This window comes from Catharus ustulatus, chromosome 13 (genome assembly GCF_009819885.2).
Source record: "Catharus ustulatus isolate bCatUst1 chromosome 13, bCatUst1.pri.v2, whole genome shotgun sequence".
Lineage (NCBI taxonomy): Eukaryota > Metazoa > Chordata > Aves > Passeriformes > Turdidae > Catharus > Catharus ustulatus.
In genome coordinates, this window is record NC_046233.1 from 9,858,358 (window position 1) to 9,876,661 (window position 18,304).

An 18,304-nucleotide genomic window follows, 5' to 3' on the forward strand; every position below is an offset into this window, starting at 1 on the left:
GTGGGAAGAGATGCACAGCAGGAAACCTATTTGCAATCTCACTCTAATTCCAGGCCTGCCATTTAATTAGTTTGATCAATACAGCCGAGTTTGAGCAGTGTGAAATGTGGTCCTGAGCTGGCTTGTGCAAACACAGAAAAGGAGTCACACAATTCTCTGCAGATCAGCTTCCCATCATGGCTGCGGTTTGGGGTTAATATCTCTGCCTGGCAGCTCAGGCTCTGAAAGGACATGACAGCAGAAACCAGGAAGAGCAGAGCTTCACCTGTCTCACACAGGTTCTTGGCCTGGTCCATGAACTGAGGAGTGAGGGTCAGAATATTGGGGGAACCCTGTCTTGCAAAATGGTGCTTTTCCTGGGGAACATAAAGCCCGAGTAAGAATGAGGGCACCTCACTGAAGCAAAAAGTGAAGCATATACTATTAGAAAGATCTTCAGGAGATCAGACAGGGATAACCTTCCCTGGAAAGCAAGGAATTCGTAAGGGAAGGGGAGCAGCTGTTCAGTGACATCTACTTCTCTTCATGCCTTTGGAAGATAAAGTGGAGGAAGTCAGTGTGAAGGGGAGCAGGCAGTGTTTGAGCCCACAGCACAGTGCCATGATGGAAACACAGCAGGAACAGTGCAGGATGCCAGAGAGATGCACTGAGGAATGCTGCCTCAGTGCAGAGTGAAGAGGAAGATGTCACCTCCCTGAGAGCCCAGCACAGCCAGACAGGGAAAACAGTAGTGTCACACATGGTGACACGAAATTGAGCAAAAGGAGCAAAGAGATCCATAAGCAATAGGCTCGGGCTGAAAGTAGGCAGAGACAGGATTCTGCCAGAGAAAGTAATGATTGATGAACAGAGGACAGGTTTGTGGCCAGAAAGAAACAAAAGGGCAAGCATGAATGGCAGAGGAGGGCCTGGACTCTAACAGGATCTCCACGTGAAGAGTTCTGAGAGCAGAGTTCTGCAGCACTTGCAAAGGGAGAATAGTATGTGGAGCCTGCTCGGGAGATTCTGCCCACATGGCAAGCCATGATTCAGGGCACCAGGGACAGCAAAAATGTTCCTTGGCCCAAAATCATCAACTACACCATCAGGTAAGTCTGTGCTAAAGAAGGTGAACAGAAAATTGTTTTTTGCTTTGGGTGTGTGGTCCCAGCTTCCAGCTGCTGGTCACCTCCCATGGTTGTCAGCTAAGCTTAGACTGATCTTACACCACCTCCTGGAGGTGTGTCAAGTCACCTCTTAAATTCTGCCATGGACAGGCTGATAAAAGCCCTGTGTATCTTCCTAGGGTCCCCAGCCTTGTCAAGCAGCTGTGCAAACATAGTAAGGCTTCATCTAATGCAACAACATTGGGGTCTAGGAGTCCAAGGCAGTCAATTCTGTGTCTTGCCTCCAGGCAGCAGAACAAACACTTGTTGATTAACTAAACAAACTGATTGACTCTGCAATGAGTCTAGGTAATTTCTCTCCTGGCCCAGAGATCTGAGCCTGGCCAGCAGAGCTAAGATGTTGTGGCAGTCTTTCTCCTCTATCCCCAAAGCCTTCTCAAGGGAGGCTCCTGAGGAAATGTCACAATCAATAACCACCTTGAACAGCCTATAGAGACAGCAGGGGCTAAGCCTGGGAAGACACGGAACACAAAATTATGTGTTTGCACTGCAACAACAGCAGAGCTTCTTAAAAGTTGAGCTTGGCTTGAGACCAAGACTGGATGTCTGGGGTGACTGCACCCCAAATACAATCCAGCCAGTGCCAGAGGTGAAAGTCTTCCTGTAACTTCTACGCTGAATACTTCTTGTAAAGTCTTACTGGAGAGGCCCCAAAAGAGCTTCAGTGGGGCCCATGGAACAAGCTGGAACTGCTGGGACACCAGACCCATTCCCAAATCTTCAAGAACAGCATGCCTGCAATACATGACAGCCATGCCAGAGGCTGGCTAGGAGCGAGGGCAGCACGGTCTCGGGAAGCAGCCGGACAACAACAGCAAAGCTGACATGGTTAGAGGAGATGAGATACAGCCAGTCTTCAAGTTGCTGTCTCTGCCACAGACATCTAATGGCAGACAGAAAAAGAATCAAAGTGAGCTTCACACACCCACCTCTTCAGGTCCACGAGTGGGAAGAAACTCCCTCAAAAGTGCAAGATTAACTAAATTAGATTAGCAAAACAGAGATGAGCTGCAAGCTGTTCCTTCACACAAGAAGGGACCTCTTGCAGGCCATAAACTGGCAGCTCCTAACCTGGAATGGTTCCTTTTAATTAGGTCAGTGCTTCCCATGCAACATGCTGCACATCACAGAGTATTTCAGAGCACATGGACATTCATCTGCCTGCCAGAGAAGAGTCAATACTGGAGGCAGAGCAGCAGTCAGGGATCCTTCCCTTTCTCAATACATAACTGAGATGAGTGCTAAGTGCCAACAGCTAGGCTCCATCCTGCCCCGTGCTGCCCCCGCTCACCTGACATATTTCCACATACCTAGGACTATTTGGGAAGCAGCTCATTTGCCAGCATATGCTCTTCCCTCAAACCAAAGCAATAAGTAGGTTCTGTATGTAGAGGCAGACTGTGGCAACCTGGAGTAAAGGGCAGCCCTTCCCACCTTTGCGTGGGAAATGTTGGCAAGGAGTATGGGACCCTGCCAAGAACTGTGAGCCCTGGCTGAATCCCAGACAGTTATCTACAGGCTGGGACAGTGCCCAAGCAGCCTGTTCTCTGTGAGCACCGTTTCTGATTGCAACACATTGTCATGTGCCAGCCAGCAAGTCCATTTTGTGGCATGGTCATGCAATAATTCCAGAAAACATTCCTGTAAACAATTCCTCTCCTGCTGTGGTCACTACCCCAAGCTGTCACATTGCAGATACACCTTATGAGCGAGGTGTCCGTAAGGAGCAAGACACACAGTGCACACACAGTCTTGTCACTACCAACAAAACATCCAAAACCAAGGGGCAGCAGCTTCTCTGTCCCACTCTGCACTCACTGTGCTCCCTCCAGACCCACAGCTGAGCCGTCTGCAGCCCTTAAGTAAGGGAGCTCTCTGTGACTGCTGTCAAAGCAGATCTTCTGCAATTTAACTCCTCCACATCTTGACTCTCTAGATCACAGTACTTTGGGTTTTGTTTAATTGACTTAGTAAAAGCACATTCAACCAAAGATTATCCAGCTGATAATCCACATTAGTGCTATGTAGACACACACTAAATCCCTGACACAGATACACAGATACAGAATTTTTCTGCAGTGTCATGGGACGCTTAGACTGCTAGTGTCAAATGCAAATACAGGAAAAGGTTTGCAAACTGCAACCCCATCACATGAAGGGGGTTCAATCTGAGGCACATTGACTGCCATACTCAGAGCTCTCTGTAGAACAAGCAGCACCTAGTCCTACTCTGCAAACAGTCTATGCAAATATCTTCCTGTGTGTTTGTCCTCCACAGATGTGATCTTACCATAATGTTGGAATAAGCTAGAAAGACTGACAGGAATTGCCTTTGTACTGCTTTGCCTAAAAAGAACCATCCTGGGATTTACAGGTACCCAGGACCTCTGGATCAGAGCAAGATTGACAAAATGGGCTGGTAATGTGACAGCAGCAGCCTGTTCACACTGCCTGGCCAGGAGAGGGGCTTGGCTCCTAATGTCTGACTGGGCATTTGTGGCTCCTTCTTTTAGGACAGCCCAGGTCCCCCCTCCCAGGCCCTGCTCATGTCTCCTGGTGACTTGCCTTTCTATTCCTTCCAGAGCTTCCCTGCCTGCCAGCACCTGGATTGGGCTGTTGACCTGAACTACCTGAAGGATACCTGCTGGCATTTTACAAGCAACCATTTTAACCACTGCAGCAGCAGTTGAGGAAAGTGTTTTGTTGCTATGGCCACACAAACAGGGGATTAGGAAGTCAAGTACAGTGGTTTCTTCATCTCAAGAGCTTTGGGTGTTGATCTGCCAGCAGCACTGTAGGAATAAAGATACTTTTGGCATCTTGATCAGTCTCTGTGCTCCTGCTTTTCCATCTTAGTACCACAATTTTTCAGGAGGTGAAGAGACATAATTTACCTCTTTCTTCCATCACAGTCCTCTGCCCAAAATGGGACTCATTGTTTCCTTCAGAGTAGAAAATGGAGGCTGAAGGTACTGTGTTATCTACCAGACCGATTCAGACTACCATAGCTGAAGCAGGGAGACCAAAGGCCAAGTGGAATGACAGAACCTCTTTCAGGAGAAAACATACCATGTTTAGAACCCAGAAAATACAACCCATTACAGTATCTAAGGCAACCCTAACCCTCACCTCACTGTGGTGCTCTTCTGCCTACTCCTGTTTCTCCCCCTTTGCTCTTGCAGGGCAGTCTGGTTGAAGCATTACAAGGTGCTTACTCCTGAGCACTGCTGCAAGTTTGCTACTAGCAAGCACTGAACAGACTGTCAGGCCTTGGGAATGGCATGGGACCACACACAGGTATTGTGGCACTACCATTGTGAACAAAGCAGCTCCCAAGACAAGACGTTTTCTTCCCAGTATTTTCTTCTCTTCTTGGGAGATTCTTTTCATCTTACAAAAAATACAGAGGTGGGCCCCAGCAACAATTCAAACCCCTCCTATTGATGTCTTTTCCTGGGGAGAACAGTTAGTATAATTTATGAAAACTGTCAGATAATTTCTCTGGAATTGAGAGACACTTGCTTAAGAAAGTCTTATAAATTTTCAATGCTTTACTTTTGTTTGTCAGTTTATTTTCCATATGATGAGAGAGTACTCAGATTTGGCTGGTGACTGATTCAGAATCACTAAAGAAGAGTCATCAGAAAACCTGCAGAGGCTACACAAGCATTTGACGCTGTTAACAGCAACCTCTTATCTCTGAGTCCCTTTATTCCATGTTGGCCTAAACACAGGGTGTTTGCTCCACAGGCTCTATTCTTTCTTCCTCAGGCCAGCTCACTGCTCGCCTCTGCCCTAATGCAGCGTCAGACTCCAGGAGGGTGCCTTTGTTGTGGTGGGAGATTAGGCTCAGGTGCAGGGTCCCCATTCCCCAGCAGGAACACACAGCCTTCCAGGCAGAATCTTTTGTGCTGGCACAGTGCTCACAGCTTGCTCCAGCAGATTCCTACCTCTGCTTGCCACCACCACCCAGTTTTTTCCAACCTGCGTCATCAGGAGGGTCATCAGGTGAAAAGGGGGACAGGACAGATGCACAGTGAGGTCTGCCTGGTATGAAAAGCTTCCTTCCCCAAACACCATAGCCATTTCAAATCCTGGTGGATGTATTAAACAGAGAAAGTGCTGTGAGCTGCAAGCATGCAGGATGCAGAGATGCCAGAGCTCAGAGTTGAGGCATGCGCTGAGGACAGGCATAAGACAGCTGGCTGTTATCAGCACAGTTCCTCGCTCCTCTAGGGGCTCAGACAGGAGTGTCTGGGTTTAAGAGCTAGCACTTCAGACAAGGTCAGACTAGAGAGGAACAGACCTCCCAAGATATGTCCACAGATACAAATACAGGTGCTCCGTGTTTCCAGAGCCACACAAGTGCAGCCCTGCACTCCCTTTACCAGACACTCATTTTGCTGAGAAATGCCCTGCTCCATCCCATCTCACCTGGATCTGGGCACTTCTAGTGGGCTGCTTCCAATCCTCAGGAAGTTATCAGAATGGGTTGATGAGGAGGAGCTGGAGGACTTTACTTCAACCATCCCTGTGGAAGGCAGCCTGTCTTCAGAGTGCTGTGCTCTGCTCCAGAGCACGGCTTGCGGTGACGATGTACAACTCTTCCTCCTGAGGGATAGAGGACGTGGGTGAGAAAAATTACTTTTCCATGTACTCCAACTAGGGAGCCTTTTCACCACAGGCTGGAGTTTAGCCCAGCAGCTACAAGCTCTTGTTTCCACTGAACCCGCCCTCCTCCCTTCCAAGGAACCATGAGTCACGGGTAAACACTCAGGGAGGGGGTACACTGAGCTCAACCCATCTTAGCCCATTCTTTTATAGATCACCGTCCACGTGACCTGGAAATCAGAGACGGGAGAATGCATCAGCCCACACACACACAGCGATTGCTTTGTTTAGTCTAGCAGCAAAAAATGCCTTGAGCAAGGGGCCTCCCAGCGGGGAAAGACCATTTCAATATGCTCCAACTCCACAGTGCGAATCAGCCCAGGTGGGCGTTCGTGTGCACACCACCAGTGCTATTTTCCCTTTTAGCAACTCCCTTTGGGCACCACTGACCACACTTCTGACCCTGTGTTTACAGCTGACAGTCACTCCAGATGTAGGTACACTTCAGTTCTCTCTCCTTCTGTGCTGACAGCCCAAACTGCTCTGGCTTCTTTCCTAACCAGCACATTCAGACTCAGTCATGATTCACTGTCCATTGGTGCCTCAGGCCTTAGCTCACGGTACCATCCAACTACATGCCAAACAAGTACACATTTGGGACTAATTCACATCACTGCTGCTCCACGTTCAGAAGATTTTCCTTCTTATGGCAGTTGTTTGATTTTGTTTTTTCCCTGGGAAGAGTCCCAAGAATTTCTCCTCATCTGAGACCACACTGAATTGGACAAATACCTCCCTATGTACAAAAGTAAAAAAGAAAAATTCTAAAGCAAACACACTCAAGGGGAAAAGATGTTACTCTTCCTAAAACATGGAAGGGCATCTCAGCTTTGAGATCCCAAGCACTGTCAGCAAGTGTAGCTAAAGACAGGCTCATTGTATAGTGGAAAGTGCGATATCCTCTCTTCATTTCTTGAAGGGTGTCCACCCTCAAATATCACACCACAGCCTCTCTTAAGCTTTATTCATCTCATGTTATCATAGCTGCCAACATCTCCAAGTACAGCCTGCAGAAACAGGTCTGAATAGCTAAAAATCAAATGCCTCTCCTTGCACAGAGACTGTGAGGCCACCTGTTTTCAGGGCAACACAACAAAGTACATGCCCTCATGCTACGCACAGCCCAGCTCATCCAGCTTGTAGCAAGCTCTATGTATTCTCCAGAATACAGAGCCACAACAGCCTGCAGTAAAACATCCATGACCAGTCTCTTCATGGAGCACTTACGGCAAGGCTCCCAACCTTCCCCTTTCCAAAGCTCATGCCCCTCAGGCATGGCCCAAACCATCTCTGCAGAGCAGTTGCTAGCCCCAACATAGCCTGATGTCTCCCACAGAAATAAAAGCAACCCAGAGCTAGGAAACATATTGCAAAATCAAGCCCAGATTCACACAAGTGCAGCTACCTCCTCCAGTGTCCTCTGGTCATTTTACATCTTGTAAAAAGCATACATAGGTTCTGTGCAGCAGAATCGAGTCTGTATGTCCCGAGCACTCAAAGCAACATAAATGCTTCTAGTTCACTACCCTGCAGTCCTGCAAGTGGATATTTGTTCTCTACTTGATGCAGTTGCATTGATGTGGATAGGTAGGCTGTGTGTGTTAGAGGACTCCGTGTTGCTCACTTGGCAAAGAGTTTGGGACTCTCCATTTTGTGATTCTGCAGGGATATTCTCCTTTCCCTTTTCAGCACTTTAAATTGAATACACAATGTGCTTTAGAAAGGCTGCTGCCACTAGCATGGCTGCAAGCTCAGTCCCAGAGGACTTCAAATGCCTCCAGCGCAACCCAGATTTAATTTAAAATAATTGCAATATAAAATAGTGTCTTCGCATGTGCTGAGGGAGAGGAGAGAAAAATTAAACTGAGAGGGGCAACCCTACAGCAAGGCTCTGAAATCCCCAAACAGCACCAGAAACCCACAAGCAAGTCCAACACCTGTCCCAGAGCACCAGAGTTGCCACATACCTTCCCTGCTTCCAGACAGCCACCTGCATCCCCAGGCAAGTCCTATGTGACCCTCTATCAAGAGGCAGTACTGAAAATTCTGAATTCTCATATAGTGGAAATGTCTCTAAGCAGTGCTGCAGGCAGGAACCTGCTTTCAGCTCACATGCCTCATGCTGGTAGAGAAGCTAAAATTTACAGGGAATTCTTGGCCACCTAGCCCAACTCTCACTAAGTGCAGACACTCCCCATGTATAATGTCTTTCCTAAACTCTGATTAAGCTTCATTTTAGGGCAGCTAAACCATCTTCACTTTTCCCTGAGGAGGCTATGTCAAATGTAATTTTTCTGGTAGTTTGGAACCATCTTTTAAAAGTAATGAAATCTTTTGTGGATGAAGTTTCACAGTGAAACTGGTGAAAATGAAACAAATGTGCTTTACTCTCATCTATGTACAAACTTAGAAGCATCCCTGCAGAAGCCTGACAGCCTTTTAACATGGGGTGGCCTCCTATTTTTGGTGCAGAAGCTCTGGAGTACAAGCTGCAGCAAAGCTTCTGACAGCCAATATTCCTCTCCCCACTGTAAGGATTCCATGCTATAGAGAGCAGACCTGGAGGGCAAGACACTTCAGAAATATTTTTTCTATCAGGTCGAGAGCCAGCCCCTTTTGTTCAGCCCACCAAGTGGTTATCTCCTCACCATGCTGCTTGAGCCTGTGCTCCTGCTGGCATCAGCTCCACTGCTTCATAGGTAAAGCTCCCAGCTGCTCCAGGGGAGCTTTCCATCCCCAGGGAGAAGTCACTGCTCAGGCTTGTGGTGCTGCCTCGGTCTTTCTGTTCTAGAGAGAAGAACACAGAGCTACCTGAAGACCAGCCTGGTTTCACTCGCCTTCTCTCCCTTTAAGCAATACACTTCCCTGTGCCCTGTGCTCTTGCAAGGCCCCACAGGCAGCACACCCATTTGGGGTCATCCTGAAGCTGGAAACCCAAGCCCACAAGCAATGAACAATTAGCAGCACCCACAGGCACTGATGCTTGACAGCAGCACTCACTGAGCATGCAGATCTCTTCCAGGGTGAAGCCAGGTGGAAAACTTTTCCTTCTGGGGAAGAAAAGACAAAGTTATCTCAGGCACACTTCAGGGCAGTGTGGAGGCTGGCCATAGCCAGGTCTCTGTCACACACAGCACATCAGAGTTGTGGGGTTTAGCTATGGAGGGGCAGAGGGGAGAAGACGGGCCACTGTCTGACTCCTAACAGCCCCAACCCAAACTCCTAATGCTTTGAGAAGGTGGCAACAGGCAACACTGCACATGATGTGCTTATTCAGAGCATTCAGGGTGGGCTTTTCTTCTTTCTGTCCCTCCTGAAATAAGAAGGGTTTATGTTGGGTAGTCCATTAAAAACCAGCCACCCCTCTGTGCCCACCAGTGCCTGATGGAGCTTGCTGTGCAGCCTGCTTGAGCCAGAGCACACATCTCTGGCTTCATCCGTGCTAGAGCAGCCACGGACAGTCATTAGGCAGAGAGCACATTTCAGCATGGACAGTTTTTCAGAGCACAACGTGGCACCTCACAAGCCTCGGCCCCGTTTTGCAGCCTTCAGAGTGCAGAATAAATTAAAGAAAACTGGGCCAGGACACCAGGGCTTCCATCTCCCCAAAGAAGCAGCACTAACAAGCTCCCTGGCTCTTTAGCCCATGCAGCAGCAAGCACAGGCTCCTTACCTCTGTGACTTCAGAGCAGAGAACTCCTCAGAGGTGATGTGCTTCAGAAAATTGAAGCAGAAAAAGAAAATCTGAGCAAAGGGAAAGAAAAGAGCGGTTCAGGAATGAACCCGAGGCTCCATGCAGCCTCTTATCTTGGTGAGGAGGTGCTGGCAGGAAGGAGATAGCAAAAAATCTGCAGCTATCAGCCTCCAGTATGCCACGGGCTGCCACCATCCCATCCTGGGCCTTCTCTTCCATGTAAACTGCCCCTCTGCTCCCTGCCATGGCGAAGTCCAGAAAGGAAGGGGAACAAGAATTCTCCTTATCAATGCCTTGCACACATGCTGCAAGCCCACAGCAGATACTTATGCCATCGGTGCAGAATGGAACCGAGATGGCAGCAACTGCTTAAACATCAGGTAAGCAGCAAACCCAGCAGGACTTGCATGGTTAGAGCCACATGCTCCACCTCAGCAGCAGACCAGTACCACATCTGGAAGCATGAGGCTCCTACAGCATTTGTGGCCCCAAACTCATGCCCTGCCACACCCCAGTCTGCTTGGTATCATTCACCCCACTGTGCCTCTGCCACCTCACCCACCCATGCAGAGCTGTGCCCTTCTCCTGGGAGAAGTGGGGAGCAGGGAGTGCCAGAGGCAGCCAGGCACCCCCTCTCCTGCTGCAGCTACTGACTCCACCCACGACCAAGTAGGCACCAAAGCAGAGCTCTCAGGCTTGAGCCAGGAGAACTCCAGGAAAGGAATGAATAGGAGAAATGATACTAAATCTTTCAGGGGGTTCTGTACCCCTGAAAGATGGAAAAGAGGCCAGGCTCCTGTCTCTGTTGTTTGAAGGCAGAAGATTCCTTAGTAAGGTGAGAGTTTGAAGAGGAGGGGAATAGCAACAGGGTTAGACACACACCCCACCTCTTTTCTATTCAGAAATGGTAGTGCACTGTACTGCAACTACAGTCAGAGCAATCTTTTTTTGCTGTTACACAGTGAAAGATTTTGAAAATAATTACTTCCACTTATTTTAAGTGTGTCCCAGACCCATATGTGCACCCACAGTCACAGCCCACCAAATTCACACACTGGAACCAGCACAAGCTGCTCCATGAGCCTGTGATGGCATGCAAGCCACATGCAGCTGCAGCAGCCAGGCAGGAGGGCTGGCACTTAGGACAAGCACACAAGACTATCCAGCTTTATTTTCAAGAAATCACACACCTTAAGCATCCATCTCACTGCTGAGCTGAACAGCGAGTCCTAGCACCCTCTGATGTGGGGCCTGAACACTAATAGCACAGGAGAGAAACTGGCAGGAGTGACACCTCCCAACAAAACTGCAGCCTGAGAGAGAAGTAACCCCACAACTTATGCAACACAAAGTGACAGGGCAAGGCTCTTACCTTGTATTTCCAGCATCTGAAAAATCTTTTTAGAGCCCAGCCTGATACTGATATTATCAGGAGCAGACAGTGAATGCTGCTACCATAAACAGATATCATGAGAACACAAAGCAGTGCTCAGCCACTGTCCCAGACCAAACACTCACCTCTTCTCCTTTACTGAGTCGATCGACTAACATGTGCCTGGAAAGAGAGCAAGGGAAGCTCAGTCACATGCCAGAATCAGAAGAGTACAAGCTGTCAAGAACAGCCAGATGCCTGAGACCTTAAGTGAAAAAAAAAAGCACCAGCCCTGTCCCAGGTCACTGGCAGCTGCTCACACATCAATCTTTGGCTGTGAACAAATATCAAAGATGACCCCTCAAGGCTTCTCCCCTGTTGCACAGGATGCACATGCAAGTAAAACTTATCATGCCTACCCAAAGAGAAACCAGTCATAGGCCACTGTCAGGTAGAGGATTTCAGATGGCTCCAGGGACGTGTGGATCAGCCCATCCTGAAAAGTAAATGACACAGCCTTCAGGCAGCAGCTCTGGGGACTAAACTTGGGAATTCATGATCTGCTGGAAACTGTCACAGTGACCCAGAGTGCCCATCTTCCTCTTCCTGCCTGTGACAGCACATCCAAAGGAACATCAGGAACATTTACAGTTCCACCACCATTTCCTGGTGTTAGTCACTCATCCTCCAAGCAATCAGCCCCAGAAAGAGAGGAGGCCAGCCAGGTACTCACAGCCCATAAGGAGAGGCGCAGTAGGGAGATGAAAAGGGGCGTTCGATCCCAGCCCGATATACAGTGCACCAGGAGCCCGCTGTCATCTGTTCCAGGGGTAGGAAGAAGGAAAAAAAAGGATGTTGCAACAAGAGCAATGACTTCTTTATGGCAAATCTGTAGAGACAAGCTACTCTCTGTACCCATAGCCCAGGTTCAAGAGCAGAGCTCAGCCAGAACATTCTGTCTAAAATACAGCGGCCAACAAATTGCTCAGAGTGTCCTGGGTTGTCAGCAGTGCCAGCTGATGTGCCGTCCTGGTCCTGACAGCTGCTCAGGACATAGAGTCATTAGGTATGAACATCACTTTACTATCCTGAACATGCACCTACCCAGCTGTAACCCACTATCACAATCTATTCCTATACTGGCGAGAAAACAGCTCCAACTGAATATTTTCTCAGTCTCACTAACCCTCCTGCTGTACAATGAGCAGAGGCACACACGAGGCACAAATCCTACACCCTACAGAAAACCTGCAGTGTGTCCCAGCATAGCTACTGCAGGACAGTACAGCTAGCCATGCTGCCAGAGCCAGCCATGGCTCCATCCATCAGTGCTAGCTCACAGTGTTCAGAGGGAATGGGATGCTACACAGGGCAACAGACACTCTTTGAAGAGTTGGGGTGTCTGTGATGAAAGGGGGTAGAAGGGGCTCTTAAATGAGATCCTGTGCTGGGGAGACAAAACACAGGTAACCAGCAAAACAAGAGCAAGAGTCAAGAGCAAAGACACAATGTTCCTTCTCTTCAGGTTTGAAGTAGTAAAACAATAGGTTAAGTTTTAAGATATCCCTTAATGTTCAGGAAGAAATGGTTTTCAAGTAATCAGCAAGTCCCTCTCTAAGAGGGGAGCTGGAGTTATGAGCTGCTAGGACCATCACCCTGTTTTGAAGGGAGAGAATTAAAAGTGACTTCTTTATTGGGCGTTGAACCACTGTGGCAGTAAAGCATCTAACATCAGCTGTTCTTCCAGGGACAGTGGCTGCTCCAGTGACACTGCTGAGAGCAAGGAGTTTGCCTTACCATCACTATTGATAATGGAGATCAGCAGCTTCAGGTAGTTCTGTGTCTGTTGTATGAGGTCCCAGCTCTGCAGAAAGAGGAATGCTGATGGTAAGGGTCTGCCCATAGCAAAATGCTGCTCTGCAGTTCAGAGCTGCTCTATCCAGAACAGCAGCAAAGCAGAAATAACCATGCAGCCATTCCTCAAAGTGGCAGACTTCCCCTTTGTATCAATCCCATCCTCTCCAAAAGGCACTTTGGGAGAAGATACCAGGTAGGCAATAAAACAGTAAAAGGCCACCCCTACTGTCTTCCTGGCTGTCAGAGGAGCTGTGTTGCCTGCAGCCCCAAAGCTCCAAGCAGCCCATACTCAGAGAGGCAGCAAACACCTGCAGAGCACTGACCCAGTTCTGCACATGTGCACTTTACCAAGAGGCTGAGCCACATTCCAGCCACGTGTGCAATGCTAGCAGCACGATGGGATGTGCAGGCCAAGGCCAATGGCCCGTTCCCACAACCCAAGCACTTTGCTCAAAACTCTGCGGGCCTTGAAAATATCCCCAGCAGGCTGCTGGCACAGGGCTGACTCTCACCCACCCTCCAGACAGGCACTGGACTTCTTCAGTAACCCTTAAGTAGAAGCAGAACTACAGAAGGGCTCTGAACTCAGAGAACTCCAATGCTACAGGACATACAGGTGAAGAACTTCAGAACAAGCCCAAGCCTGTCACTTGACCATCATGTCACGAGCAGATGCAGTGGTTTGATCAGAATCGGGACTAGCTCAAGGGAAATAAGATAGCACTGGCAAGGAAAAAGCAGAGTGGGAGACATTTCATGGCAGAAGTGTTAGTGGCATAAGTGACATGTGACCACAACACCAGAACCCTCACTGTGTGCTTGCACGTGTGCACATCTGTGTACAACCACACTGAAGACTAGTGTTCAGACAAGTAACATATTGCTCAGCTGTGGAGCCTGCAGAGCCACAAAACAGTAGGGAAACAGGGAACACAGTCAGCCTGCAGCAGAAAAACACATAATTACAAAATCTTTTATCTGCCCAATTCAATCCATCTTCTGCTTATTTTAGAAGGCATCATCCAATTATCCAGACTGATCTCTCTACATCACGAACAAGAAAGTTTTCTTCAGTTGCCCCAAGTGAAGCCTGAAGCTTGCACTTGGCAACATCTTTGCCCAGAGAAGCATCTCAAATAGGGGTGACAGCTCATTACTCCTTTGGCAGCATGTTCCAGCAGATTATCCTCAACAATAATATCCAAGACTGCTTTTCCTTATCTGAAAGCCCGATTTCAGATGCAGATATTGCTTCCTGTGCAGCTCTTCTTCCCCAGATTGAAGAGTGCTTTAGAATTACTATTTTCTCCCGACAAATGCACTTACACATTAATCAAGTCAACCCTCCATCACCTTAGTGATTAGCTAAACAGACTAAGAGTTTTGAGTGAAGCATGTTCTCCAGGCCTCAAATAATTTCTGCATCTATTTATTACACCCTCTTTAATTTTTAATATCCTTTTTAAAACACTGTCTGCTCAGTATTCTAGTGAACAAGTTTCTAGCCATACACAAGCTATAGTTCTATTAGTTCTGCTTCAACTTTTCTGTGATTCTGCTTATTCTGGCACTTAAATAGTATTTACATCATTGACAACACTGGGCCAGCACAGGGAGCTCTGCTGGCTCTGTGGTGCTTCCAGCCACAGGGCACAGTAATGTGACATGCTCCAGCACAGTCAATCCCCACAAAATCTGGAAGATCCACTGATGTGTGAAATGGAGCATACTAATCACTAGTATAAGGTGATACTCCCTGGTGTGAAAAAAGGTAGACTTTGAAGCTTGAGCAAACAGAAGAGTTCAATTACTGTTTGCCACGCTGTCCATAATAAGGAGTTGAGACCTGCCATGGTCAGTTATGATTCTCTGCTCCTCTCCCATAGGAAGGCACCCTGCACACCCATGAAGAAGGTGCCCAGTCCCTTGGCTCTGCTCACAGACAAGAAGGCTGACCTCTCTCAAGACTTCCCACAGCAAAGGCAGGCTGCCCAGGGCAGGCTCATGTTGAGCTGAGGCTGAGAACAGGTAATACTGCTTTCTGTTTCCTGTCTTGTTCCTTACCTTTGTTAGCAACCTATCTCCCTAATGGATTGCAAATTTTCAAAAGTTACAGAAGAAGGTTTGACTTTACAGTCAGCTGCCTCGGGGCACGAAAGCCACAGAGTTTTTGGGTACAGGATTTCCACTGCTGTTCTGAACTATCAAGCAGCCTTGCTCCCACTGGGATGCTATGAAGTGAGCCAGATTACAGCAATGGGAACAAGTCAGATTTCAAATCTCTCCTGATGCTTCCCGAGTACATCCCTGACCTCCCACAGAGACATTCACTTTGCTCACCTGGTACTCGCTCCAATCAATATTCAGAGACTGGGTCAGAGACACTGGGATATTTAATGGAGCATCTACATAGTCCTGCAAAAAATCCAAACAGAGTTGGTCAGAGAAAAGTCATGACTTGAAGGGAGTGAGTTCAAGAAAAAAAACAAGACAACAAATGCCAAATGGTGCATGAGAAGAAAACATCTCAGCAAAGCATCTTTGGATGTAAAATCCTGAAGACGTAAGAATAAACTCAGACTCTTGGAAGGACTAATGGACAAGAGGAGCTTTTATGTGCTCTCAAGAGTGAAAGCTGGGCATATTAGTCTCTGAATTTCTGTAAGACTGTGCCACTCAACCATCTCCTCAGCAGAAAACAGAATATGAAGAAAGAACTGAGAACCAAGGCTATCAGTAAGGTCAGAATTCAAAATTGGGAGCAACCCATACCTTCCAGCATCCTAGACTTCAGGATAATGATTTCATTATTTTACATATGATTTTTACAATCAATAATTTAGTACATTCCCTATGTATTTTGTTTGTCCTGTTGATTTCCTCCTTGTGATCAGAAATAGGCACACGACATACACACCATCACTGAGGAACTGGGAGGCAAGACTTAAGCCCAGTAAAACAGACAGCTCTCCACTTTGTAACATCCATGTACCTGTTTCCAGTTGAATATGAGACCTTCAGCTGTATAATCCCGGTCTTTGTAGTCCTTAAAAAATTCACAGCCTGCAAGAAAAGAATATAATGAACAACGATTCAGCTAACTAGTATCTAACAAGTGAAGTGCCCAGTGGGACCAGGAGCACTGGCAGCCCCAGGCTCCAGGAATCCAAACCAATCAAAACTGCTGCCTGTGGGAAGAGAAGAGCAGTAATTCTCAGTACACTGTGCAGCACAGCCTTCAGCAACAACAGCCCAGGGCACTTAGCAGTACAGACACTCATACAGCAAAGGGTAAACTCCAAATACAGCAAATGGGGAGCTTGAGGGACTGATTTAATTTTTTCCTGAACAAAAGGTTTCACCAAGAAGCTATGTTTTGTAGGGCCACGGACTTTTGCACAGATCTAAGGCACCAGCTTGACATGTTGAGTGAGAAGGAGCCACCAAAAGAAGGTGTGGGCAGAGCCCTGGGGAAAGCCAACTTTCACAGGGCATCTGCTGCAGGTAACAAGAAAGGGCTCTGTCAGAAGTGCCTTCATTTCTCTCACATTTAAGTTTTCTCTTTCAAACATGGGATTTATCTGAAGGAAGGGGGTACATAACCACTTCCAAGCTGTCCCCCAAGCCCTCCCCTCCTGAAGTGTGTCCTTTGGCTCAGTTCTTCTCAAACAACTATTTGAAGTCTCTGCTGTAAGCTGCAGTCACTTAGTCACAGCTGAGCAGCACCATTAGCACTGCGGCTGCCTGCAGGCTACACAAAACACCTCTCCCGGTGTGCTGGGTACACCTCAGCAGTGCCACTGTGCCCACACCACCCCAACACCCTGTGCCAGGCACAGAAGATGGAGAGAGGTTCCCACCCCGCAGGTCACAAGTAACTTTGACAGAAAAAAAGCCAAGAAAAGAGTATTTGTGCAAGGACAAGACTAATCCTCAAATATGCAGTCAGGACACAGTCTGTCAGTTGAGATTTAATTCCAATTAAACAACAGCTTCATGCAAAGAATGGGGGATTATGGCATAAGTGTTGGCATCCACAAATACCAAAAGCTTCTACACATATCCCATTTTAACTCAAGTCTTTCACTCCAGACAGTTCTTACTTAATAAAATCTATCTGGATGGCTGAGCCCAAAGAGTGTTGGTGAATAGAGTTAACTCCAGCTGGTGTCTGGTCCCCAGGTTTTGTGGTGTTCCCCACAGTTCAGTATTGGGGTCAGACCTGTTTAATATCTTGGCTGATGATCTGGATCAAGTCCACCCTCAGCAAGGAGTGGAGTCACCAACTCTGGAGATATTTAAAAGACAAGTAGATGTGGCACCCAGGGATATGGTTTAGCGGGGGACTGGGCAGGGCTGAGTTAATGATTAGATTCAATGATCTTAAAGGTCTTTTCCAACCAATTATATGATTCTGTTTGGACACTTCCTTTCTCACCTAAGGCAACAGGATCTCAGAATAACTTCAGAAACAAATTAGAAAACAGAAATTCTTTCAGTGCAACCCTGGAAACATCATTAAGAATGTATCATGGCATTTGGCCAGTCACTAGAGGGGTTGCTGATCCTTAGATGTGTATGCCTTAGATTTAAAAGAATGACAACATTCCCCCATGGACCAGCACTGCTGAAATCAGGCAACATCTGTAGGGAGCATTTGCAGTTTTATAAGGTTTATCTCTAGTGTGGCAGTGAAGAGCTGCTAAAAGAAAGCAGTTGTCCCGGAGGGCAGAAGAGGTGGGACCATCACTGAATAATATTGCTTACCATATACAGATCCCCACCCAGAAACAACTCTGCAGCTTAACTCTATAGAGTCACTTCTTCATTCCTTACAGTCCTACAGAAGACCTGTGTACACAGTCTTTCTCGTGTTCCAAGTCTGGTGATGTGTGCAGCAGCAATATATATCTGTGCTACGTACTACAGAAATCAGCAATACTTTTATTTCTGTAGATTTTGGCAACCTGCATGGCAAACTTGACAGAAATCTTCATGCAGCTTCTCTGAATTGTCACTAATTTCTGTATAAAAGGATATACACCTTTAAAAAATGTTTAAGAGCAACAACTAGCAAACAAGGAAAAATCTGGGTCTGGATTCTGGATCATCCACCAGAGTTTTGATGGGTTTTGTTTTTTTCTCCTCTCCCTTTCTTTGTGCACTAGGGAGAAAGAAGAGTCTGCAGATAGACCTCAAGCACAACAGCCTCACATCTGATCCTGTTGCCAAGCCTGACATCAGCAGGCAGGCAGGAATATTCAGTTCATCTGTAAGAGTGCAAGTGACCCAGCAGTGGTTGCTAGGCACAGGGATGGATATAGCCAGAGAGACAAGCTGCAAAGGGCTGCCTCTGTCATACACTGCAGGCTCAGGTGAACTGTTCTCCAAGCACTGAGGATTTCTTACAGTGGAGCTCCAGAACACTAGACTAGAAATTACCCTTAAGAATTGGGTTTTTACGTAACAGAGAACAAGATACATATTTTGCATCGAGTAGTAGTTTGGAGCTGCAGAGATGTCAAAGGCCATCTTAAACAGCTC

The 18,304-nt window shown here is 47.4% G+C and overlaps 1 protein-coding gene across 2 annotated transcripts in view; it reads right to left on the bottom strand.

Annotated features, from left to right (window-relative positions):
- Nucleotides 1-18,304, bottom strand: part of MTMR14 (myotubularin related protein 14) — a 31,303-nt gene that overhangs the window by 4,759 nt on the left and 8,240 nt on the right. For both annotated transcript variants that reach the window (XM_033071349.2, XM_033071350.1), the window contains exons 8-17: nucleotides 15,753-15,823; nucleotides 15,101-15,175; nucleotides 12,701-12,767; nucleotides 11,637-11,722; nucleotides 11,323-11,399; nucleotides 11,050-11,086; nucleotides 9,511-9,581; nucleotides 8,838-8,887; nucleotides 8,486-8,624; nucleotides 5,601-5,777 (exon numbers count right to left, since the gene is read on the bottom strand). In XM_033071349.2, coding sequence (XP_032927240.1) covers nucleotides 5,601-5,777; nucleotides 8,486-8,624; nucleotides 8,838-8,887; nucleotides 9,511-9,581; nucleotides 11,050-11,086; nucleotides 11,323-11,399; nucleotides 11,637-11,722; nucleotides 12,701-12,767; nucleotides 15,101-15,175; nucleotides 15,753-15,823 — 850 coding nt within the window. The remainder of the gene's footprint in view (nucleotides 1-5,600; nucleotides 5,778-8,485; nucleotides 8,625-8,837; nucleotides 8,888-9,510; nucleotides 9,582-11,049; nucleotides 11,087-11,322; nucleotides 11,400-11,636; nucleotides 11,723-12,700; nucleotides 12,768-15,100; nucleotides 15,176-15,752; nucleotides 15,824-18,304) is intronic.